The 25,210-nt window shown below is 55.4% G+C and overlaps 1 protein-coding gene and 1 long non-coding RNA gene across 5 annotated transcripts in view; one reads left to right on the forward strand and one right to left on the reverse strand.

Moving 5' to 3' along the window:
* The window catches only part of FAM222A (family with sequence similarity 222 member A), a 112,430-nt gene that overhangs the window by 42,224 nt on the left and 44,996 nt on the right, over positions 1 to 25,210 (forward strand). For 3 of the 4 annotated variants that reach the window (XM_005298536.5, XM_005298535.5, XM_005298537.5), the window contains one exon: positions 14,786 to 14,917. The exons of the other annotated variant lie outside the window; for it this stretch is intronic. In XM_005298536.5, coding sequence (XP_005298593.1) covers positions 14,836 to 14,917 — 82 coding nt within the window. In that variant the 5' untranslated portion in view covers positions 14,786 to 14,835. The remainder of the gene's footprint in view (positions 1 to 14,785; positions 14,918 to 25,210) is intronic. 4 annotated transcript variants of the gene reach the window in all.
* On the reverse strand, positions 4,499 to 24,096 carry LOC135975868 (uncharacterized). Its single transcript, XR_010592932.1, has 3 exons — positions 23,362 to 24,096; positions 11,652 to 12,106; positions 4,499 to 10,849 (listed from the first exon to the last, which is right to left on the reverse strand). It is a non-coding gene; the product is annotated as an uncharacterized LOC135975868 (long non-coding RNA).

The following is a 25,210-nucleotide window of genomic DNA, read 5'->3' on the forward strand; positions in this document are numbered from 1 at the left end:
TGATGAGGGCTTGTGTGTTCAGCAGCAGAGTTGTCTGGGCTCTGTACAGTGCTGGTCTTCCCGGCTCTAAGAATTAGCCCCTTCCATTCAGTGGGGATCCAGAGACGCTGCCCATGGCATAACACCCTCGAAGCAGAGATTTGGGTGGGAGGAAATGAGGGGAGCTCAGCCCCTCAGGGGAAAGGCTCAAATGTCAATCCCAGGGATTTGATCCTGGGATCAGACCTCTTGAGAGCTGAGTCCTGAGGTCTCTGTGCATTTGCTTGTCCACAGTGTGTGTCCGAGCCCAAGAAAGGGCCTGGGCCTCTGGCTTCACTTCCTGAATAATCCGCCGTAGCAGCTTGGCCTCGATTTCAGTCCTGCTTCAGGATGCACTGTGAGGGGCAAGGCCCATGGGTGGGGGAGGCATCTCTCTCCTTGGTAAGCAAATCCCACAGTCAAACAGTGGGACAACTTGGGGTTCCATGTAAACTCCACACGTGCCGCTTCTAGGGAAGCGAAGGAACCTGATCTCTCTGCTGCTAGAGACTTCAACCCTCCTCCAGCAGACGCACCCCCCACTCCTGTGCTAGATACCCCAGGCCTGCTGTGAGCGTGGGGCTGGCGGGGGGGAGGTGGCGGGGGCTGGCTCCCCCAGCTGCGTTAGTATGCACAGGCAACTGTAGCAGAAAATCTAATTTGATAATTAGCGTAGCTGCCAGGGCTGCTTTATGTCAAAAGCTGTGGCCTTTTTGCCTTAAAAAAGAGAGTACGTGAGAGAAATCCCTTTAATTTCAGCAGATGCAGTTAACTTGCCCCCTTAAGCCTGATTGCAGCAGTGCTCATCAATACTGCATTAAAGGGGATGGCACTGACTGATGGCCCATCACAAACTCTGTGAGGCTGTGCCCAAACCAGGGCACGGGATGGGAGAGGCCTCACCCCGGGGGCCGGGGTACGGTCGCCAGGTCAGAGGTTAAACCGCGGCACGGGCAGGGTGTGAGCTGCAGGAAGGATGGCCCCAGCACTGGTCTGGGACCCAGGTGACCGGGGTGTGATTCCTGGCTCTGCTGCACGCGCTCTGTGAGATCTTGGGCGCGTCACTGAATCTCTCTGTACAGTGGGGTAGTGACAGCTCACAGCCGGGGGAGAGGATAGCTCTTTGTGAGGGGCTGGGGCCCAAATCCGGGATCGCAGACGTCCTAGGGGAGAGGGAACGAGGAGATGAAAGGAGCCCAGGTGCCATTGGGCTGGTGGCCAAGATGACGTCCTTAGCAGTGAGATCTATTGGACTGGCGCAGCTCCTGGAGAAGGGGGAGATGCCCCATCCCTTGGGACGCTCGCCATTCAGCTGGCTTGGAGAGTAGGCGGCAGGGGGCTGATCTCGATGTGCCTTTCCAGGGAGCTGGTCTGGGGAACATGGCCAATGCCGCCGGACTGGTGGAGGCCAGTGCAGCTTTGAGAAGCACTCAGCCCTCAGGGAATAATCCGGACTGCGGGTGGGGGTTTCCTTTTGCCGATTTGCCTCCCCGTTAGAAGCGTGAGGTGCTGTGGAAAAGCTGGAGGCGCCAATGTGACTTCAGATAAACACAGGGAAAGTGATCTGGCAAAGGAGGTTCAGGGCGGCAACCGGCGCTGCCTGGGGAGGAGAGCTGCTGCTGCTCCTGCTCCTTTGCGCAGAGAGCTGGCAAGGAGATGCATGAGCCCCAAGTGCTGCTGGGCTGGGATGGGTTAAAGGGTGATGAGACAAAGACACTTAAGGACAGAGGCGCTGGTGGAATCATTAGCACTTGGGGATGAGCATCTCGAGCTGGGAACCTCAGACGTTATTAAATGTGCCCATTAATATGGGGCGAAGCTTAGCTTAGCTGTCTAAAAAATTGTCTCTGCTAAGAGCTGCGTGACACTGGGTGACTGGGGCAAAACTGTGATCGGAATTAATCGGTGGCTTTATTTAGTCTGGCATGTGGCTTCTTCGTCTTTCCAGGCCCTGCCACGCTGCTGCTCCAGCTGCGCCCGAGCTGCCCCCGTTGCTGTACAGCCAGGTTGCTTTGGCCCTGTGAGGTCTAGGGTGGGCACATCGCCGGGGGTGGGGGGGGGAATGGCAGCACTAGCAGGCGGGTGGAGTTCAGATGCTGCAGTCCCAACCTGGAGGGATTTAGCCAAGACCTTGCAAGTTCCCAGGGGAGAGGCTGCTCTTGCAGCCTGGCTTGGAAAGTCCCTTAATCATTTGTTGCGATGCCTTTGAGTAGGGCCAAGGGATGCCCCTTCTGAGGTTTGCTCTTGGCTGCTCACAGAAGGGCTATCAGGCAGCCCTGGTCACCTGGACTGGGAGCCTGCAGGGAGAATGCTGCTTGCTTGCAGCTAATTACAGAAGTAGCAATTAGCTGCCTCCTGTAGGTCCCAGGGAAGGACAGCAAGTGTCTCATCTCAGCCCCATGTGCTGCAGCAAAATGGGCGGTCAGCATTATCCGCCCCTGGGCCGGGACCCCTGGAGAGCAGGGATGCTTTGGCAGCCTTTCCAGGAAAATCCCTGGGTGCTGCTCCAGCCAATACTGGTAGCGCCATGTTGCATGGTGGTCCCTTTGGACGTGATACCCTAACAGCGGCTGTGCTGCCACTCAGATGAGACCTAAAACCCAGGCTCTGACCCACTCAGTCATTTATGATCATGTGTCTGCTTCACCAGTCCAGGTGTTCTGCCCAAATCTCCATTACATTTTTGCCTCCCTAAATTCCCACCTGGCAGTTTCACTTGGAGACAGGATTCTTCCTCACTTCCTGATTTCAACTATGTGCAGTGCTGCTGTGAAACAGCTGCCATGTTCCACCCCAGAGGTGGCTGCATTCCACTGATGGGTGAAATTATTTCTGCTTGTAAAGTGCTTTGGGATGCAAGGGCCAATATAAATGTAAAGCATCGTTATTACTTAAAAACTTTAGGGCTGCTTCACTTGTCCTTTTTTTCCACTTGTAGTAGCTCCTGCTCGTGTTAATGTGACTTGGTTGTGACTATCCACTGCTTCCCATATCCCGATGTCCTCCTGAGGTGTGCACATCCCCGTCAGGCCGCCCTCTTGAACCATTCTCCTAAAGGGACAGCGTCCAACAAGAGCATTCTGCTCTGTCCAGGTTCTTCTCCTGCCCTCGTCACTGCAGCATCCAAGCACCTTCCGGTCGGGCATTAAATCATGTGACCAGCATCGGTCACGTGTGGTTCGTCCTTTCTCCTTCCCTTTCCGAAGGGGAAGTGGTGTGGGAGTTGCCGTGTAACGTCATGTTGGACGTGCGTTGGGCTCGGTGTCCGTATTAGCCCAGCCAGGCAGAAGAAGTGCCCGTTGCACTTGGAGTGGAAGGTGGGGAGGCTTGTGCTGATGCTTAGATCTGGGGGCGTTTGGTCCAGTCTCGGGCCAGCTCCTGAGAAAGCTCTGACTCCTGCCCAGACGAGCTGTACCCTTGTGGGTGGCTGCATTCAGCCTGAGCAGCAGAGTTTTCCCTCTGGCTCTTGGCCTGAAGCTTTAGGTACCTTTTAGGTGTCCTGAGCCCAACCTGTTGAGTGCCTCCAAGATCTGAGTCAAAGCCTTGAGCTTCCCATTGTATTCCATAGGGCCACATTTTCTTACTAGGAGCATCGCAGATGGCTAGAACGGGAAGATGGCTTTTTCCTCTGCTTTTCTCCTTTGTTTTCTTTGTGCATCGGGCAGCATTTTTTGCCGTTTCTCCTGCGTTGCAGTGGGCCTGGCCCCAGCGCCAACCAGCTCCCCTTTGCCAACTTCACCCCTCAACCCTGGAGCATCAAGAGCCTGCCGCTGAGACATGGTTCCTAATAGCGGGGAGTCTCCAAGGACGGCTGTGCTCCGGCTGCCTTCGCAAAGGTGCAAGCGCTGGGTGCGTGGGGAGGAAGGGAGCTGGCTCCCTTGGGTAGGGTTGCCATACGTCCTCTTTTTCCCGGACATGTCCGACTTTTCGGCAGTCAAACCCCCGTCCGGGGGGAATTGCCAAAAAGCCGAACATGTCCGGGAAAATGGCGGCTCTGCTCCTCCCTGACTCTTCGGCTCTGTTTAAGAGCCGGGCTGCCCGAGCGCTACCAGCTTCGGGCAGCCCCGTGCCTCCGGACCCTGCGCCGCCGGAGCCCGGGAGGGGAAGTGCCCGGCTGGGGGCGCAGGGTCCGGAGGCATAGGGGTTGCCCAAAGCCCGAGCGCTACCGGCTTCACGGTTTGCTGGGCAGCCTCCAGACCCTGCGCCCCCGGCTGGGCGCTTCCCCTCCCGGGCTCCAGCTGCGCTGGGGAAGCGCCGGCTGGGGGCGCAGGGTCTGGGGGCTGCCCGGCAAACCCTGAAGCCGGTAGCACTGGGGCAGCCCTTTCCCCCTGGCTGGGAGTGGAAGGGATGAGGGGGCGGAGTTAGGGTGGGGAAGGGGCGGAGTTGGGTGGGGCTAGGGGGTGGGGAAATGGGCGGGGCCATAGCCCGTGGAGGGTCCTCTTTTTTTTATTTGAGATATGGTAACCCTACCCTTGGGTGAATTGTGAGGGAAGGACAAGGAGAGAATTGCAATCGGCTTTCCGAGGTGATGGCAGGCCAGCAGAGGTGTGGGGACTAGCACAGTGCAGGGGGGAGAGAGGGCCCTTTGTGTGGGGGAGGAGGTGATATGGTGGCTACTATGCGGCAGCCCTGAAGGCTCAGTGGAGACAGGGTTAGGTGGGGCCTGCAGTTAGGGTTAGCCATCAGTCAGCGTGGGCCAGACCCAGGGAACCTGGATGTCTACACTAAACCGGGCAGGGTCAATGCCTTCCTCTTTATCCCTGGCTCTGTGCGTCCGTCCCTGCAGGGGCAGTCGCTTCGCTGCGCCCGTCTCTGCAGCAACCCCCACGCTCCCCAGCCAGGTCACCCCCTGCGCTGGGTTGCGCAGCATCGGATGGGCTCCTGCACCAGGAGCCTTCGCCCATGAGCTGCTGCAGGCCGGGAGTGCGCGTGGGCCAGGATGGTACCTGGGTTGGGTCTGCGGCGCGTGCGCTCACGCTGGAGGCGCTGTGAACGTTTCAAGGATGGAGAGATGGACAGGTCTCCAGGAGGGAGGGGGGTTGAGCATGGCCTGCCATGATCTCAAGCTAGGGTCCTTGCAGAGTCACACGGAGCGTTGTAGCTCAGACCCCTCTGCCTGCATCGAGTTCTCATGCTGGATGGCTAGGGCTGTTCTAATCCGCTTCGCGCTCTCCCTTGGGTACCTGTCTGTTCTCCCTCCCCTTAACCTCTGCTCACCTACACGCACGCACAACACTTGCTGTTGGGGGTTTATCACGCTGCCCCGGGACAGCTCTCCCTTCTGGTTCCCACTGAAAAGGGTCAGCCTGTCGCAGATGTCAGGCGCTTTCCTTTACTGACAAAGCAGGATCCTTGCTGGGGGAACTCCGTGGGGCTGGGGCTTACTGGCATGCTCACGGCAGTAAGGAGGGAGCTATTACTTCAGCCCCTGCTTTGCTCGATCGTCCTCCTGGCTTTTACCAAACTTCAGAGGGTGGTGGTGTGGTTTGTGCGCGCGCGAGCGATCTGAAACCTCACTCCTCGCAGGGCTGTGTAATGAACCCCCCCCAGTCCCAGCGGAGATCTGCGAGCTAGCGAACAGTCAAGTGCATTCAGTCTCTGAATAAGAAGCACTTCATTCTCTTTTCAAACTGTATAATTTCTGCCTGATTGTAATGGCATATTTTAAAATTACCAGAAATCAAAGCCAGAAAATGGATACTGCTGCTTTTACTGTGAGCTGCATTAACAAGGGATACGTAATGTATGAAATAAAAACACTCCTTTTTTTTTTTAAGACAGTAATAGGAGAAAATTGGTTTTGAAACTGAATAAAAGTCCCTTTCAGAGGAAATCATTTCTTTCAGGGTACCTTTGCTGAAAGGAAAATAGTGAATAATGAAAGGTGGTTACATGATTGTCTTTCATTTAAAGAGAGGCTAGGACAGATGGAATCTCAGCAAAATACAAGATTGGAATAATTGCGTGGTAACAAGGCGCTTGTTGTGAAATTAGTATCTTAAGAAAGTCGTGAAAAGGCTTTTACTCATGAATACTTCATTATTAGTAGAAAACAGCCCAATTTGGGTTCTCCAGACACCTGTTCGGCAGGAAATAACTTCTTCCCATCCCCCCCGCCCCAACCTGTCTCTGAAAAGAGTATCATGTTTGCTGAACTTTTCAGCCCGAAAAGTTCTGGGGGAGGGAGACAGCTGAGATTGGCTCTAGAGTCTTGGAGGGCTGTTCTCAAAGGCAGATTGATGCCAGCGCTGAAATACTGGCTCACTCTAACCAACTTGCGGGGCTTTCTGCAGCGCCTGCGGGATGGGCTTTCCCTCCAGGCCCCGGGGCTGGCGTCGGGGTGAGCCCGGAGGCTCATAATGACGAGCACTGGATTATGCATAAATACCAACAGAGGGAAGTCGCTGCTGCCGAACTCCTCCTCCATCATCGCTGGAAGGCCCCTTCCTGCGGGTCGCCTTTCACCGTAGGGCGAGATCCCGTTTATTGCCCCCTCCTTTGTGCAGACATCTCACTTTGGGGACTGCAGGCTCGCAAGGGCAGTTAGCCTGGGGCTCTCCCTGCACCTGACTCCCCCAGGGACGTGTGGGGAGCCGGCACAGAGGAACATGCCCCCCAAGGCGATGTTACTCAATGCTGATCAAAGCCTGACGAGGGCCCTTCGGATTGTCCCGCGGCTGGTTATGGTGCCGTGCTAGGAGCCCTTCCCAAGCCAGCGTTAGCGAGGCCAGGGAGCACAGGGGAGGTGTTATGCGTGGGGAGGTCTGGCGGGCTCCGGAGGGTCGCGCAATAAATGGAAGCTAGTCCCGGCTCTAACTAGCCTGCGCCGTGCTTAGAGCAAGGAGGGGGGTTCTGTCCCGTGAGCTGCATTTGGGTTGGCAACCTGGCTGGGGTTAGGGCTTGATCCTGTTTTAATGTGGTCTCTGTTAGGGTCAGCAGATGTCCCCCCCACTGCTCCAATCTGCCTCCATCCTGCTGCTGCTGAAGGGCAGTGTGTGCTCCCACCTGGGGAGGTAGCGGGTTGAAAGAAGGCTGGGAACGTGGGATTTTGGCAGCCGGTTTCCTTGAATGCCGGTTTTGTGTCCTTAGCTCCCAGTCATCTCTGGCACTTCCAGGAGGCACCAAGCTTGGTTGCGATGAGCTGTACGGGCTTCAGTCTAAGGCGCCCTGTTCGGCCTTGCTAAGGACAGGCTGACCAAGCAGCTGGCAGAACCATGCTGTCCTCTGTGCCCAAGTGGGAACCTGGGGCAGCAGTGCGGAGCATCCCTTCCCAGCCTGTGGGACTAGCCAACCAGCGCCTCGGCCTGGACAGTCTGTGACTGTCCCTGAGGGAAGCCAGAGCCGGCTGGGTTAGCTGGGTGTAGGCCAGAGCACGGCTGCACTTGAAGGTTTTGCAGCAGTGACACCGGTAACAGGTGGCGGTTTCCCTTCCCCATGTCACTGCCTGGCTCCAGAGGTGGGACTGAAGGACGAATCTGAGGGCACGTGTCCCGGAGAACCAGTTCCCACTTTATCATCAGCCCTGTCTGCATCTGCCCTCTGCTCAGAGGGCAGGAGTTACACAGTCTACTCTGCAGCCTGCCTTCCCGCAGGGGAAGAGAGCTCGGGGGAGGCAGGGAGTGAGCCCAAGATCGTTTGTCAGTTCAGAGACGAAAGTAAGCGATTTCCAAGAACATCTGTCCATTGTGCTCAGGAAAAAGATATTTCTATAATTGCTCCGACACAACCATTAACCAGTGCACTGCAGCCGAAGCAGATTGAGCGGCTATTCCGGCTTCAGCCACCGTGAGGGGGAAAGTGTCTACATCGGGGGCTGGGGGGGAGGAGGGAGTGAGCCCAAGATCGTTTGTCAGTTCAGAGACGAAAGTAAGCGATTTCCAAGAACATCTGTCCATTGTGCTCAGGAAAAAGATATTTCTATAATTGCTCCGACACAACCATTAACCAGTGCACTGCAGCCGAAGCAGATTGAGCGGCTATTCCGGCTTCAGCCACCGTGAGGGGGAAAGTGTCTACATCGGGGGCTGGGGGGGAGGAGGGAAATCTTCGTGGACAGAGGTGATCTGCAGGTCTGGTCCCGGCAGAGGAAGGTCTGCCCTTTGTATCCCAGCTGGACGGGTGCTTCCCTCGACAGGAGGCTGATTGGGGCTTGCCTAGCTGGCCTGGGAGCCCCCTCGGAGCAGGTAGCTCCTGCAGTGATCTGAGACATGTTGATGTACAATAGCAGGTATTTAGGAACCATTCCCTGGGTCAGCCGGCTCCCTGTTCAGCCAGGGCACGCTCCATGTTGAGTCTGTGCTCGGCTCGTGGGCAGACGCCCCCGGAGTAAAATGGGCAGATTGGAAAAGCCCCCGGGGGCAGTTCCAGGGTGGTGTGTGTTATTACTCGGGAGTGAGTTCAGGGAGCGCAGCCTGCTCTGGGGGTCCTCCGAGCATCTCCAGGCAAGCGTCCCTGCACGCTGCCTTCCCAGATAGGTCTCCACTCCAGCCCCTCTGGGGGAATGGGGGAATTGAGTCTCTCTGGGCCATTCATTCCTGGCCATCTCCACTGATGCCACCCGCCAAGGGGCCAGCTGTGGTGATGGTCCACGGCATGTCCGTAGCCGTCTGCTGGGAAATGGACCCTGCAGCTCATTTCACAGCCATTAAAGGATGATGCGTTTCTGGCACTGCCGGTCCAGGCTGCCCGAGGAGCAATGACCCACCATTTAAAGGCTCCAATCCCCTGAGCCTCGCTCTGTGTCCTCGACATAAGCAGGTGCACCGTCGCTGGCACGTCCGGCCTGCAGGCCGGTTGTGTATGGCACGATGTGCATGCAGCCAGGTCACGGTACCAGAGCCATGGCCTGAGGTGGTGGTGTCACGACAGGATGCTGGCCTGACTGTTCTGTGATGTGGCAGGACACAGGGCCGGGCCCGCTAAATCGGACAGCCTGTAATTATGCAGGCTATGTGTATGGACAAGCGTGGATAGCAGGACATGTGCAATACAAATAACATGTATGTGGCATGTATGTAACTCCCGTGTGTTCCGTCTATTTGTTCCTCACGCTGCAGCAGAATCCAAGAGCCGAAGACGAAATAATGGGAACAAATGCTGTGAAAATGAGAGCAACCTGCCGCTCTGCCCTCATTTGCTCCTGCCTGTTCTGTTAGGTAGCAGAGATCTGCCAGGTTGTCAGGCATTTTTTTCCCCTGGCTCTCAGGCAACTCAGTGGGTCAGGCTGTGCCTGGAATACTTTACTGAGCTTCACTCTGACTGCAGCTAACTTCATTCCCGGCCGTTGAATGCAATCATGGATCCAGGCTGCGAAGAGAAATCCGCTCTTTGGTTGCTGCGACCTGAGCTGCGGGAGAGTTGAGAAGCTTGTGATAGCATTGTGTCTGAACGAGCGGTGCCCTCCGTATCACATCAAACCCCAGCCCGGATGACTCTGTTTCTTAAAGGCATTTTTTCAGCCGAGAAAAGTCCTAGTGTGACTGTGCTGCCCTGCTCCCCACAGGCACACCTACGCACGTGGATCTCGCACAGCTCCCGTGCACACCCTCGTGGATGGGTGTGTGTGTGCGAAGTTCTCAAAGCTGCCATTTTAATTTTGGGTGTTTCCATTTTTGGGTGCCCAGCTTCAGAAACGTGGGCCCTGATTTTCCATGGGTGCTAGTGAGACCTGGGAATCCAGGCCCTGAGCTTGGAACCTGGCCCGCGGTCCTGTGGCTTACAGGGAACCAACACCCCAGATGTTCGGAAATTGCAGCTCATGTCCGCTAACAGGATCTGGGCGATGGAGCAGATTTCCCCTAGTGGCACCGGCGGAGCCCTCCATCTGCAGGTCCCATGTGTATGCTGTGCCTGGGAGCAGAGTGGGTTTGTGCTCCCTGCTTGTCCAGCTGGCAGGTCTCCTGGAGCAGTGCTCGGGTCTGAGCACCGACCGGGTAGAAGGTTCTGTGCAGGATCTATCCTGGAGTCCTTTGCGTGCTCTGAGCCGTACGGAAAAGGAGGACGGAGGAACTTGCCATAAAACGAGCTTGGGCAAAGCTTCGAGAACGCAGTGAAGAGAACAGTTTGTACTGGCCACGGGGGGGAAAAGGAGGGATGAGATGGGAATTCCCTCTCTGATATTGGTCGTTAACAAATCTGTAGCACTCAGTGCCTAGTAGAAGGAACTCCACTGGACGGACAGACGTGATGTGGGCGGAGGGCTAACTTTATTGCAGAGCACTGGGCGGATTTGGGGGGCAGTTGGTTATGTGGGTGTCTATCTCAGATCTTTCTCGAGGGCCTGCCCCCGGGGTCTGAGTCCTGGGCTCGAATGGCTGGGAGCAGCTGAGGTCTGTGGGGTGGGGTTCCCTCGCTTGCTAAGTGCGCGTCGCAGGAGGCCTAGGCGAGGATTTGTGGATGCCTCTCGTTTTGTCTCAGGCACCCTCCTCCTCAGCTGCCATGCATTCTGGAGGCCCGGGGGGAGGTAGCGGGAAGTCAGGGACAGTGGCAGCATTCTTACCCGTTCTGATCTAGCTAATGGCATGTCGTTCTCCTTCGTCTCAGCTCGGCTCGCACATCCTGCCGGCATGTGATGAAACGACCAAGCCCTGATGGGCCTTCCCCTCCCCCTGTGGGATTATTGGCTGCTTTGGAAATAATGAAAAGGGGACTTGTTCTTCTTCCGTGTCCAGCCTGGGGTTCCCCAGCGTTAGAACTATCCAGAGCGAGCTCCAGGCCATTTTGTGTCTGTTGGCAGAGTCGTGAGCTTCCCCTGAGGTGGCGAGTGGAGTCGTGTGCAGGAGTTTCCGGTGCCGCATCCATGGGCCTGCAGGGAGGGTCTCTGGCAGCAGCCCTGGCATTAAACACCATTGCTTAAGTGAGCATCGGGGCCTGGGCCATGGAAACCCACCCCAGGCTGGTCCGTGAGAGGTTTCCCCTAACACGTGCAGACCGAGGATTTCTGTGGCTGGGGGAGAGAATTCTCTAGCAGCTTCATCAGGAGACAGCGATTGGGGTCTCCTGGGGTTCTGGTCCCAACACAGACTCGCTGTGTGTCCACTTCCCCCTCTCTGCACCCCACATTCCTCAGCTGTAAACTGCACCCTATTGCACTCGCCTTCCCCCCGGGGCACTGGGTAGGGTTGCCAACTTTGATTGCAGAAAAACGAACACCCTTACCCTGCCCCTTCTCCAAGACCCTACCCCCGCTCACTCCATCCCCCCCACGCTCGCTCATTTTCACTAGGCTGGGGCAGGGGGTTGGGGTGCAAGAGAGGGTGAGGGTGAGGGCTGGGCATGCAGGCTCTGGGGTGGAGCCAGGGATGAGGGTTTTGAGTGTGGAAGGAGGCTCAGGGCTGGGGCAGGGGATTGGGGTGCAAAAGGGTGTGAGGGCTCCAGCTGGGGGTGCAGGCTCCAGGGTGGGGCCCAAAATAAGGGGTTCAAGGTACAGGAGGGGGCTCCAGGCTCAGGCAAGGGGTGAGGGCTCTGGCTGGGAGTGCAGGCTCTGGAGTGGGACTGGGGATGAGAGGTTTAAGGTGTAGGTGGGGGCTCAAGGTTGGGGCAGGGGGTTTGGAGTGCGGGAGGGGGCTTATGGCTGAGTCAGGAGGTTGGGGCGCAGGATGGGGTGAGGGGTGCAGGCTCCAGGCGGCACTTACCTCAGGCGTCTCCTGGAAGTGGCCGGCATGTCCGAGAACTGCGCAAAGCCAGGGCACGCAGGGAGCCTGCCTTAGCCCCGCTGCACCACTGACCAGACTTTTAACAGCCCGGTCAGTGGTGCTGACCGGAGCCGCCAGGGTCCCTTTTCGACGGGGCGTTCCGGTCGAAAACCGGGCACCTGTCAACCCCTGCACTGAGCCGGGTCGGCTACTGCTTGTGCGGCACTGTGACTTGTGTGGGTGGGAGGCGCTAGAGACCAGCAGAGGGGAGGGGGGGATTGTTGTTAATTTTACTTTATTACAAGTTGCCTCGCAAGTGCGTCAGGGTGTAGATGGCATTTTTCTGTACAGCAGCTGCGTGCTTTGGACGCTGTCTGGATGAAGCTGGGATTGCGTGCGCTGACCAGCTGGTGTTCTGTGCTGACCTGCAGGGAGAGCCGGGTCAGGTCCTGGTTCTGTGTTAAGAGGAAATACCCAGGTTGAAATGCCGTGAATGGGTGAGAGTGAAACTGGGAAAACAGAACGCATGCACTCCCTGACTCTCGTGAAAAAGATATTGCATATGGGTGGGGGTGGGGAGGATTTGCACACACATCACTGCCCCCTGTTGGAGGGGAAAGTGGCGATCTTCTCCGGGGTTATGTGTAAGTGCACAATATACCAAAGAACCCAATGCGTTTAAAGCCGGCTGAGTCCTCTTCCCTGTAGCCCTGCCCGCCCCTTTGCCCTGTCAAGTGGTGCTCCCTGCCCGCCGAGGTCTGGGTCGGGGCGGGTACGAACGGTCCCCTCTCTGCCTGGAATAGCGGAGATGGGGCAGACTTTCCGTGACACAGCGTTGGGCCATGTGATGTATCGGCTGTGACATCCAGCCGTCAGTAACTTTCAACCAGCGAGAGCAATGGGTCAGAACTTCTCGCTCTGAAGGACAGACTGCAGCCCGCTTTTCTTATGCTTCAAGTCAACCTCTACTTGCCCCGTCGGAAGGAAAGCTCAGTCTGGGAGTCACTCGAGGCAGTGAGAGTACATCAGGAGGAATTAGTTATAATTTATGCCTTCCATCTAGGCTCCTGAAGGGGATATACAATTACTGTAGCTCCAAATGTGCAAATCGTTGTTGGGGATGACTTTGGCCTGACCCCTCTGACTCTAGTCAACTAGATTTCGAGGCCAGCCTGAGCTCTGGTGGCAGACGCTGGGACTCGAGTGGTTTTTAATAGGGGCTTTTCCCAATATCCACTTGAAATGGAGGGTTTGATCTAGGCTGGGATCTTAATGGCCAGCTTGCAGGGGAAGTAATCGAATGCTTTATGATGTACTGCGAGGAGATGGTGTCCATCATGCCAGCGAACAATCAAGCAGCCTGTCTCCCGCTGTCTGACATTGGCATCAGCACGTTGCAGGGGCGGCAGTGGGCTGTTCGGGGTATGCAGGCTGCATCCTCAGAGGCAGGATAGGAATTGAAACCCTCTTCTCTTTGGGATCCCTCCTCGGGACCCAGTTGGCCAGGCTACCTGGGAGGAAGTGGCTCGCTAATCATGGTTAGATTGAGGGGCAGGTGGGAGTGGCTCATTGATTTATATGTAAGAATCTTTGTATGTGTCGCTCCCCTCCCTTCGCCCTTTACGTGGGATAGGAAGTTCTTTGGGACAGGAGCTCTCGCTGCCTTTCTGGGTGGAGAGCATGGTCATCATAGCTAGACACTGATAACGTCACGGAATCAGCTCAGGAGGCTGGATAATTAATGGGCAGGACATCTTAGAGGCGTTAGCGAGCGGCCTGGGGCGTGCACATTGCCCTTTGCCCCCTCTGTGTGATGTCAGCGTGTCTCACAGCAGATGGGGGGCGTCCCTCGCTGATGGGGTTTGATCTGCTCGCCCGGAGTCTGTCCTAAGGCAGCTCCCTGTTATAGGAACTCCAAACACACAGCCCTGCCTCCGCCAGCCCCGGGCCTCGGGTGTCACTGCCAAGGAGGCGTGTGCGAACATCTAGGTAGTTGGCTTGGGATAACTACCAGACAGTAAAGACCTAGCGCAGACACTGTACAAGTAGCTTTTACCTCCATGTAGCTAGCCAAGGTCAACACGATGCTCCCCCCCACCCCCCCGCTCACCTAGCTACATCAAGATAAAAGCTGCAGAGCTTTGTCTCCACTAGGGCTTTGTAGATATCTCGAAGTAGATATCTCAAAGTAAAATCACACCTGGGTTGCAGTGAAGGCAGCCAAGGAGCCCAGGCCCTCGGTAACCTGCAGAGCCTTCTGGAGCTGCCGTTGCAAATGTCCCGCTGCACAAGCGTGAAAGTCGCGTGCCAGTGTCCTGTGCCGCCCTGTTGAGGGGATGTTACCTGCAGAGCTGGAGTGGGAACGAAGCAAATATTTTTGGGGGGTAGAGAGGATTTTGGAGCGACAAGGGGTATGAAAAATAAATGTTTTCAGTCTTAAACTACAAATTGTTCAGGTTTTGATTTTCTGTTGGAGAAAACCTAGAATGGGATGAAATTTCCGTGGTGTGTAAGAAAGGTCGTCTCCCATCCAACGTTAACAGGAAATGTATAAACCAGTTGTGGTCACTGGGCTCATAGGCGCCAACTTCTCCTGGCGCTGGTGGGTGCTTGACCCCTGCCGCCACCCCCGGCCCTGCCCTGACTACACCCCTGCCCCGCCCCCATTCCTACCCCTATTGGACTCCTTCCCCAAATCCCCACACCAGCCCCACCTCCTCCCCTGAGCGCATCGCGTTCCCGCTCCTCCCCCTCTCTCCCACAGCTTGTTACGCTGCGAAACAGCTGTTTTGCGGCAGCAAGCGCTGGGAGGAGAAGCGGGGACGCGGCATGCTCAGGGGAGGTGGTGAGGTGAGCTGGGGCGGGGAGCTTGGCTGCACCCACCAATTTTTCTCCATGGGTGCTCCAGCCCCAGAGCACCCACAGAGTCAGCGCCTATGACTGGGCTTCTGACAAACGTTGCTTTTAATGCACGTCGACCCAGCGTTACCCGCCCATCACACGCTCTCTAGCTCCCAGGCCGGCTTTCCCAGCCACATGCAGTGTTCGTGAGGGAGAGAGAGGCCATGTGACGCTCAGCTGCCATGGCTGATCCCATTTGCTTATTGACGCCTTCCCTTTCTGTCTGTTTGCAGCGTGAGGGTCTCCAGTCGTGACTCCAGCAGCGCTCTCCAACACTTGGACCATGTTGGCCTGTCTCCAGAGAACCCAGAACCCGCCAGCCCAGCACCTCGCATGTCCAAACAAGACCCTGGAGCCGCGGAAGTGTAAGTGCCTGTTGGGAGTTTGCCAGGGAGGCGGCAGATGCTGTGCGCTGAGAGGGAGCTTCCTTCCCAGTTCATTTCCTGGCATCAAGTTATTCATTGACCTTCAAACCTCCCTTGGCTCTGTCAGGCTTCCTGCTTGGCTGTCCCTTGAACTGTCTTTTCCAAGCACCCTGTCCCATGGAGCGGGTTAGCCCTGAGGCCCCTCTCTGCCCTGTGCCTCTCCTGCTATGGGAGACGGAAGGCAGCCCGAGTCCAGTTCCCTTCCTCCCGGATAGGAAGCATTTGCCTACTTGCTGCTTTGATGCTTCTTGTCTCATTGAAAAAGACATTTCTTTAACTGATAATTAAAAAGAACAGGAAAATCAGGAGAGGGGAGGGGGGAAAGGAAGGAGACGCGAAAAGCGAATTAAATTGAGTCGCTTCGGCTGATAAGTCGAACTTCAGAAAATTTTGCAGCAATGTCTCCAAAGCGCCGTGGCAAACACCTGCTCTGAAGCCTCCTTAAAATATCTCTAACCCATCCTTCCCCCTCCCTCTCCTATAATTACTTTTCCCAGTTTTGCTGTAGCTCTGTTGTTCCTGACGAGCTGGCCTTTCAGATAAGCTGTAAACTAGTTACATTAAAATGGGTTCCAAAAGGTCACTCCAGTAAAGCACCTGTCTCGAGCAGCCTTTGTCTCTCAATCCAAACCATGATTAAATGTATATTTAATGAGCCTGCTTTAGGCAGGCGGGTTTGACCTCTCCGGCTGGGAAAGACACATTAAGATTCTCAAGTGATGAATGTGTGTTTTAAAGAGGGGAGTGGATATTTTTCTACTGGTCTCAGTTGGATTTGTAAGCGTTCCGGGCTGAAGACAAATCAACTACTAAAGCTCCGCTTTTTAGCGTGTGACAGCCCCAAGGTATTTGGCTAATGATCTGTATTTTCCTGGAGACGTATTTTCCCCTACCTGTGCACCCCAGCACAATCAAACCAACTGCTGAATTTGCCGTTTTAAGTCGAGATGGGAAGGGTCTGAAGTGATCAGATGACTGTATCTTTTAGAAAAAACAAGTTCAACCACAGCTATTGGACGTGAAGCAGGAATTAGTTCAGGGGAACGCCCATGTTAAGGCTAGATGATACAGTGGGCCCATGTGGCCTTAATCTACAAACTTGTTTGTATTTCTGAAGGCACCTTTCCTTTCAGTTCACGTTCCTCTCTGAGGGCAGGTCTTCACTACCCGCCGGATTGGCGGGTAGAAATCGATCTATCGAGTCTCGTCTAGACGTGGATAAATCGATCCCTGAACACGCTCCCCATCGACTCCGGAACTCCAGCTCACGAGAGGCGGAAGCAGAGTCAATGGGGGAGCGGCAACGGTCGACTCGCCACCGTCCTCACGGCTAGGTAAGTCGACCTAAGATACGCCGCCTTCAGCTACACTGTTCACATAGCTGAAGTTGCGTATCTTAGGTCGACCCCCCGCCTAGTGTAGACCGGGGCTGAGTTCCTCTTGTGCCCCAGGGGAAGATCCTCCCAGTGTTTCCAATAGACTCAGTGGAGAAGGATGCCAGGGGCTCTCCCCACTGAGCATTCAGCTGCTCCCTGTGCCAGAACGGGAAGGTTGCCACCCCCTCTCCTCTCTCGCAGAGCTCTGTCTTGCAGCCCACTGCTGGCTCAGCGTGCAGAGCGAACCGAGCGTGTGTCTGTGTGTGTAGACGCTTGCTCAGAGCTTACAGCGTCGCTCAGGTCTTTTTCTTATTACCGTCCGGAAGGCAACTGAGTGTTGCTGTTGTAAAACTATTGCTATTCGGTCACGCCTGGATACCGAGCTACGTTTCTTCTGAGCCAGGCTCAGGGAACGTGCGCGCAGGGCTTCAGAGGTTCCCTTCCCTGACTGCCGTGGGACTCAGGGCTAGGGGTGGGCCGGGGGAGTGAGGATGGCTTGTCATTCTCTAATATTGGCAACAGGCATGTCTGCAAGCTGTCGTTTGCGAGGGATTCTGAACCATAGAGGCTGATCCTGGGAAACACCCACCAGCCTGCCTAATGCTGCACTCAGTAAAAGGAGGAGGAACATTTTTGGAAAGACCATCACCTTCCTACTCCTCCCATTCGGGACAGAGGGGGCGCAAGGAATCCCGAGCCCCTTCAATGGATCAATTAGAGCACAATCTACTTCGGGTGCTGGCAGGTTCACGAGCAAGGGCTGGGTTCTTCCTGTGTTCTGCCTTGTGGATGTTCAGGCTGGGGGAGGATTCCTTGTCTGAAATATGTCTAAATTACCAAGGAGCTTTGGAAGTGGGGGAGTTAATAGGCCTTTGTGCACCCGGTCCTGTTTGAGATGTTATCACGTGTCGTGGAATGAGTGAAGTCCCGTGGTGGAGTGACCCGCGGGTCTGAAACCATGCTGCCCTGCTGTTAGTGCGCTGAGTGGCAAGTGGAATAACAAAGCGAGCGAAGCGTTCATATCGGGGAGAGATCGGGATCAGGTGAATAGGTGCAGTGGCTGGCTGCCCAACGTCCAATCCACGCCACAGCTGAATGGGACCTTCCCTGCCTCCCAGGGCTGGGATTGAGCCTGATTCCCTATGAGCCTAAGCCTCACATGAGCATGTGCAGAGCAGGTGTGAGAAGACCTTGGAGAGATGGTGCCAAGGGGTCCTGCCCTCCTCCCTCTAGAACAGACACAGCAGAGGTGCAGCGTCCCCAGTGTGCGGAAGGGAGAGAGTGGTGTGCAGCCTCCATGCACATCCGGTTCTTGGCCCCGCTGCCGAGGCCAGTAGCTCTGGCACCTGAAAGCCTATACAGCAACGAGTTGCCATGCAGCCGATTCTGGCTGATTTGCTCGAAGGCAACCAACTGGATTTTGCAAATTCAGTGGGAGAGGGACCGTTTTGTGCGTTTTTTAACAGCCATGGTTTCGTTGTTTATTATTTATGGCATTTCTTACTGGGCTGGTAACGTCGGTGTGATGCCCAGTGTGAGCAGAGGAGCAGCGGTGGCGTGCATTGCCGAGGTATGCGAGTATATGCGAGTATCCCAGTGCTCTCCGGGCACTCAGGCTAGCTTGTGCCGCTGAGTCACTGGGCCGCGTGCAGGTGCAGCTCTGGCCTCTCCGGGGAAAATCTGGGAGGCGTTGGGTGCCGCCTGCACCAGCCCAGACAGAGGGTGTTGCATGCTCTGCTGGCCGATGCCAGGGAGCAAGGCCCTTGTATGGTGGCTGTTGCCCCAGGGTGCTCGGAGGGAGCAGGCAGTGCAGGGACAGCGTTTGTGCCTGATAACTGCATGGGGGGAGCCTCTTCACACCCTCCCCTATCCTGGGCCAGCCATGCCAGGCGCACCTGTTTGTCTCTTTGCTTGTAGCATTTTTTGTAGGCCTTGCTTGTCCCTTTCTCTCACTGCTGCTGTCTTTATTGAGCCGGGTTCTCCTCCTCCTGCCCCCTAGCGCCCTCCCCCCCCCCCCAAGTCCGAGGGGCGGGTAAGAAGAGATCCACGGGCCACTGATTCGCTTTATGCCACTTCGGAGCTACTCTGTCCTCTCTCGGCAACAGTCTCCTACTAGCCCACTCCCCCACAATGCACTCGCTGCCTTCGCCCGCCCGCCAGGTCACCTTAATCAAAGTTTAGCTGACCGTATGTTTCCGCTCGTTATGGGAAAATGCAGCACGCCTCTTTTTCTCTCGGCCTCCTGCTATTTCAGATTAAATTGCAGGTGACATCCAGGGCCAGGCATCTGTTTTTGAATATAATTTTCCCCTCTTTATTTATTACACCTGTGGCAAACGGGGAGGGGAAGCTGCCATCAGCCCTGCGAAGCAGAATGAAAGGCGAGCCCGGGCCCCGTGCAGCATGGGGCAAATGAGTCTCCTGCTAAACGCCTGCTTAGGTAATCGAAAAAGAGAGCGTTCTTTTCCAACGAGCCACAATTTAGAAGTGCCTCTGATTGCTTAATTTGCTCCTGAGTATCTCAGTAATTATCTTTATGGGTCTTATTCCTGTCCTCTGGCACTGTTTCTGTCGATATTAAATGAGTCTGGCGCTCGGCACGGTGGCCGCCTGGCCTGGCACCACTGTGAAATCCTATTATCCTGCCTGCGCCTCGGATTAATTTTTGTATTAATTTCACGTAAAAGGTGAGCTGACTAATGTCCCCGCCTGCGCCGGGAGCTGCGTGTGTCACTGACGTTTCTGGACCTGGTGCCCTGGCCTCCCAGGTGGGGCCCCACGCTAGGTTTTCCCTTCCCCTCTCTCTTGCTGGTTAATTGCTTTTTCTCCTTTTACACCTTTTCCCCATGGCATCTGGAAAGCGACCAGTGCACACGGGCTCCGTGAGTTGCTTAGTTGGTATGGGAGGGTGGTGGGGGGCCTTGGTGGGGTCCCCACTGCGGGGGCCGCTCTGAAATGCAGTGCTGCCGTGTACGGCGGTGAGCCCGTCTGCCCCGAACCAGCGCAATGGCTTCGATTGCTCCTCGGCCTGTGGCGAGGACTGGTGAGGATGGGGTGGCGGAGGGCTCAGAGCTGTGTGCTACTGGTGACGTTGGGTGTAAATCTGCCCAGACCTCATGCAGGGTCTTACTGGAGCGGGTGGTTCCGAGTGTTGACATAAGGGTTGGGCTGAGGTGAAGCCAGAGAGGCTGGGGCTGGGGAACAGAGCAGGACTTCTCCAGTCAGAGGCTTCCTTTCCTACAGAGGAGAGAAGTGTCTTCTCCAGACCCACGCCACATCCGCTGCGAGATCCCTCATGGAACTTCTTGGGCCTTTGGCCTGCTTCTCATCTGAATCTCCAAGAGCCAGCAATGCCTTCTCCTCCACCTCTCCGGGAGAGAGCCGGAGCTGGATGAGGGGCCCAAGCACGTGCCAGGAGCAGAGCAGGGCCTGTAGCAGGGAAGGCTGCTGGCTGGTTGAAGGCGTCTGGGCTCTATTTTGCCATCCCGAGTCCTGACTGGACAGTTTCAGACTCGCCACTGCACCAAGGCCAAACCATCTTTCTCAATCTTGGAAAAGTCACCCAGAGATTCTGGAAAAACACAGTCCAGCAAGTTCTGAAACCTCTTGTACCACCACTACCCAGACACGTTGGAGGTTACCAGGGCACCTGGGCCACATTGGCCTAGACACCCTTTGTTTCCACACCCAAGGTAGCCAGAGCAACATGAAGCTAGTTACCTGTGAATCTGCTTCATGGAAGCCTTCCAAAATGCCCACCTGTTGTTTGGTGTTTGTGTTACAGTAGCACCTACTGGCCCTGACCAATATCTGGGCCACTCTGGGCTAGGTGCTGTGCAAACACATGGTGAGAGGAAGTCCCTGCCCCCAAGAGCCAGCAGTCTGCAGGAAGAGGGCACGCTCAACAAAGGTCACGCAGCAGAGCCAGGAATAGAGCCCAAGTCTCTTGAGTCCTAGGCCAGAGTCCTGTCCACTAGGCCACGCTGCCTCTTTTTACACAGCTCTGTCGTCTGCTCCTTAGAATCCCCCAGCCTAGGGGCTTCAAGTCCTGGTGCCACAGGTCTAAAGTCTTTGTTACACCAGGAATCACAAATTTCACTGAGCTGTAAATAAGGCTCTCATCTGTGGCTGGAGTTTCTCCCTTTCTGAAGATAAGAGGGTTCCACTCACCCACGTTCGTTTCGTTGTCCCCCCAGGACGCTATCAAATTTGTTGGCGAACACCTCCAGTGTGCCTCCCCCCGCAGAGACCCATGCCCGGCAGGTCGTTCTAGGCCTTGTCTCTCCGAGGCAGGAAGATGTTGCTGTTTTCAGTTTAACTCTGACAAATATCCCCTGAACTCCATGTGCTGTCCCTGTGCTGACTTGGAGAATCTGAATGGCCCCTCACTACAATCAGCGATTCTAAGGAGTGCCTTGGCTGTACAGATCAGACCCACGTTCCAGCCCTGTGCTCCTGGAAACGTTTGGGCACGTGGCTCTCAGAGAGGGGAAGGCAAGGTACCCTTGAGGGGGGACAGCACAGCCCATCTCTGCTGTGTGAAGAGATGCTTTTCATTACAGCTTCTTCGGTGCTGGGCTCCCCAGCAAGGCCGTCGTGCATGCCCCAGAGCACTGTGGGACATCCTGCAGCCGTGTGGGATTTCGCCCGTGATGCAGCTGCTGCAGGCATCGGTCTCCAGCTAGACTTTAAACCAATAATAGCTCTTAAAGCCAGCGCGTTAGGCTGTCGCCCGCCCGTCCCAGCCTCCCTCTGGACCCACAGGGCCACTTATTGCTATCTCGAAGTGTGTTTCCTGTCAGATTTATCGAGCCGTTCGGCCAGGCCCTTGGCGTTGTGGTTTCAAGCTCAGTTCCCTGGGTGAGTGAGGAGGAGGGGGCTGTTTGCTTTCGGCAGAGGAAAAGTCCTGCATGGACACCCAGCTTTTGGGCAGACAGGAGGGAACGGGGGGGGTCCAGCACAGTGAGCCAATGCCTTGGCCTTCCATATCCTCCCCCAGACCCCCTCTCCGTTTCCTGGCCTTCTTGCAGAGGAGCAGGGATGCACTGCAAAAGGAGGCATCCTCGGAAAATATCACATGCAATTAACTTCAGCAGGCTGGGCCCCTTTGATTTTACTCTCCTTGTGTTACAGGAATTCTGAGCTTTATTTAAATTATAAATCAAATAATATCCCTCTCAGCTTGGCCAACCCCTGTTCTCCTGCTCTCTGCAGTGATGTAGCAGTGGCTTATATTTAATTAAATGTCACTTGATAGGTGCCTTCCGTTCGACGCCGGTGCATCTGCTGCTAGGCCGGGTTGTTAGTGCATCTGCGGTGCTGTGAGCAGGAAGTGCACATCTGTAATTGGTTGGGATCAATATTTAGCTCAGCGTTCTGGAGCGCTTCCTGAGCCAGGCGCTCGCTTTCTAGTTAAAAAAATAATTAAAAATAGATTCTCAGGGACGCCTGAACTATAGCAAGTGGCGGGGCTGGACAGGTACCAGAGCCTCTGATTTCTAGGTTGCCGGTTCAATTCCGGCCCAGGTCAATAAGGATTGCACGTTGTTAGTATCTGATGGCTGTCTCGTGGGCTGTGTGAAATGAGCTTGTGGTCTCAGTCCCTCACTTAGCAAACAGATCACAAAAGCCAGCAAGAAGTAGAGGCTCCCACATCCTATTGAGGCTGCCTGGGTAATTTTAGAAGAGACCAAATGTAATTTCCAAACTGGAGCTGGGCCAGGACATTGGGGCCAACACCTCTGCTCCTGGACAGCACGTCAGGCAGCTTTCAGGGTCAGAAAGACAGTAATGCTATCAACACATACCCCTTGTCCAGCACTAATGCAAAGGGCAGCCGCGCCCTGAACACAACTTCCTGCAGCAAGTGACTCAGAGGAGAGGCGTCTGCCTGCCATCAGCATTTTAGGGAGCATAGGTCATCCTCTGCCCGCCCCCTTTGGAGGTAACTCTTGGTTGGTTGCTCTGATTGACTCTTGCGGTGGTGTGGTTTCTGAGGATCTGTGGCCATAGCCCGGACACTAGCTTCCATCAGGAGTGGGTGACTGTGACGGTAATTAGTCAAGCAACAGGTTTGACCAGGGGGAATTTACAGTTGTCACTCTCTAAATACTGTGGCCTCTGGGAGGAGGAGAGCGGCCAACCTGAGGAAGGAGGCACTGAGGCTAACTTGCTCTGATAGATAATCTGGTCTTTGGTATCTTAGACCATTTATCAAATGTCTTTAGATGCTTAAAGATGCAGAACGGCACTAGGGACCTATGGTGCTTTTGAAAATGCCACTAGGTACCTATCTGCATCCTTTGGCGCCTGAAGATCTTTGCAAACCTGGCCCCAGAGACTGTTTAGGGCTTTATAGGTCACGTGTGAAGCTGCAGTGTGTATTGCAGTGCAGAGAGGGGCCGGGCACTGGGCTGGTTTCTCCCCCGCCACCGGGGGTGTGCACTGATGGGGTGGCGTTCCCTCCGAGCGCCCTGGGCATTGGTGGGCTTGATCACGCAAGGGGCTGGTCGGGGAGAATTGGCCTCTCCATGCTGAGAGGAGACGAATCGCAGCCCGGCTAAAATACGTTATGAGGAATAAACCTAAATGAGGGGCCCAGCTGCCTCCTTCCTCTGGGCTCCGCATGCGGCCGGCCTGCCGGGGCGAGCGTCCTGCTCTCGGATCTCTGCGCCCAGCACCTCCCTGGATTTGTCTTGAGTGGAGCACGCCCTCGGCTCTGATCGGACCATACGGGAAATCTCAACAGCGGACGCCGCTGAGGAGTCCTGCCCATGCTGCTCTGGTGGCTCCGGATCCGAGGAGTGCTCCGTGCGACTCCTGTCCCAACGGGAGCCTTACGTCTCCCTGCCCTCGCCCAGGGGGTGCTGTTCATGTCATACGTCACAGCAGCCCCGAGTGGAGCTGATCACCGGACCGCTCTGGCGGCCCGGGAAAGGAGGCTGCCTCTGTTTGGGACTCCAGCTGCCTGCGTCAGCCTGGGCTTCATCTTGTAGCCGGGGCACTTACCTCGCTTTCAAGGTGACTTTAGCCTTTGCACAGAGGTTCCCGCTGGGAAGAGCAAAGAAGAGTTCCCACCTGCTTGCCCACTGGCCTCCATCTCGGCTCGTTAGGTGCAATTGCCGCTCCAGGGCCTCAGAGGTTTCCGTTTGTCTCCAGCGGGGCTGCAGCCCCGGGGTGAGCCTCTGCACGGGTGTCTGGGCCCCGCTGTGTGTGCACAGCAGCAGGGAGAGCTGCGGCAGGCGTTTGGCTTTGAGAGACCGTTTGGCCGCTCCACAAAGCCACATCTTTCACAGCCAACGTTTTCTCAACAGAGCAAGTTTCGTTCCCACCCCCACAGCCCGCCCGCCCCGCCGTGGTCTTGTCTCTGTCTTTCTTTTGATGGCTGCTTCATGCCAGGGCTCGGTGCAGGCTGGGGGCAGAGCACTCCGTGCTGACAGCGGGGCTGTACGCAGAGAGATAGTGCCTGTGTTGATAAGACTGTTCAGACATTTCAGTGCATGCCTGTTTCTGACACAACTTTCTTTGTATAGCTACTAAAGGATTTCGGTTGCTTATCAGGCCCAGGTTTTCAGTCTGCCTTCTGAAGTCCTTAGCTCAGCTTTTGATGCCACTTCTAAAGTCTTTGTTGTTCCTGCCCATGGTATGAAGCCAAGAACCCCCGGCGTTTGGAGCTCTTGCTGTCCTGGCACCAGCCCAAAGAGCAGAACCTCCAGCCCTGAAGGAAGGCAGGCGAAGGGCGTGTGTTCCAAGCGGACGTGGGGATCTTAGGGTGGGCGTTTTAGGGAACGCTGACTTGTGAGGGAATTAAAGAGCCTGTTTCTGCCAGGATTTGTTCCACTAGCGCTTTTCTCGATCAGCTTATTGTGGGGGCTGTGACAGCTGAAGTCTTAGCTAGTAATTCCCACTTGCACTGTTCCTGCAGGGGAGGTGAAGGGCTGGGTGACATTGGTCAGAAAGGTCATTTTCATCAGCGGCAGCAGATTTGTGCACTCCAAATTAGGTACATATAGGAAGGGTTGGGGGGGGGGGGGCGTCCGTTCTGTTAGTTGTTTTTTTTGTTTTGTTTTTCTCTTCTGTGCTACACGTTTCATGTATAAAATACAGCCTTGACCAGCCCCACGTGGAGAGAGACTCCTCCGATTGCCGGAGATGGAGTGCCACTCTGGGGGAGTAATTACTGTGCCTATTTGAATTGCTCCTTTTATTGGCTGATAAATATTGTTTAATTTACACACTGCTGTCTAAAATTAAAGCTGCACCATGGAAAATATTGATTATGGATTAACCAGATGGACCCCTTTGCCAGGTCACTTTTTGCTGCCGAGCAAATTAGCTGTATTCAGACGTAAGGGCTTGCAGTTTGGTAAGATGCTGACCGCTAAAAGAAGCGTCATAGGCTGCTAATTTGGAGACCGAGAACCAACCTGGAGGACCTGCTGTATTGTTAGCCCAAGGTAAAATTGCGCCCACATGCACCTCCAAGGACAGAATGGGGCCCATAGCTCCCCCGAGATGGAGAATGTTAATGAGAAATAGGCTTTTTCAAAGTGTGAGCGCTTAGTGGTTCACAGCCTTGATTTTTTTTTTTTTAATTAAATGAAAACTACATTCTGTCTTGCCAGCCTGGTAGAACCTCTGATCATGTCATATTTTTAATCACATGGCCTCTCTGCTCTGCGCAGAGACTGATCTGCAGCGGCAATTGGAACTTTTATCATGATGCATTTGAAACACGCTGTAGGACTTTCAGCTCCCCAGCCTGGAGGGGGAAGAAGGCTGGCCTGACCACTGACCTGGGAGCCAGGAGATCGAATAGGGGAAGACCCTTTGGGCAACTCATTTAGCTGTGGGCCCC

Source organism: Chrysemys picta, chromosome 15, assembly GCF_011386835.1.
Source record: "Chrysemys picta bellii isolate R12L10 chromosome 15, ASM1138683v2, whole genome shotgun sequence".
Taxonomy (NCBI): domain Eukaryota; kingdom Metazoa; phylum Chordata; order Testudines; family Emydidae; genus Chrysemys; species Chrysemys picta.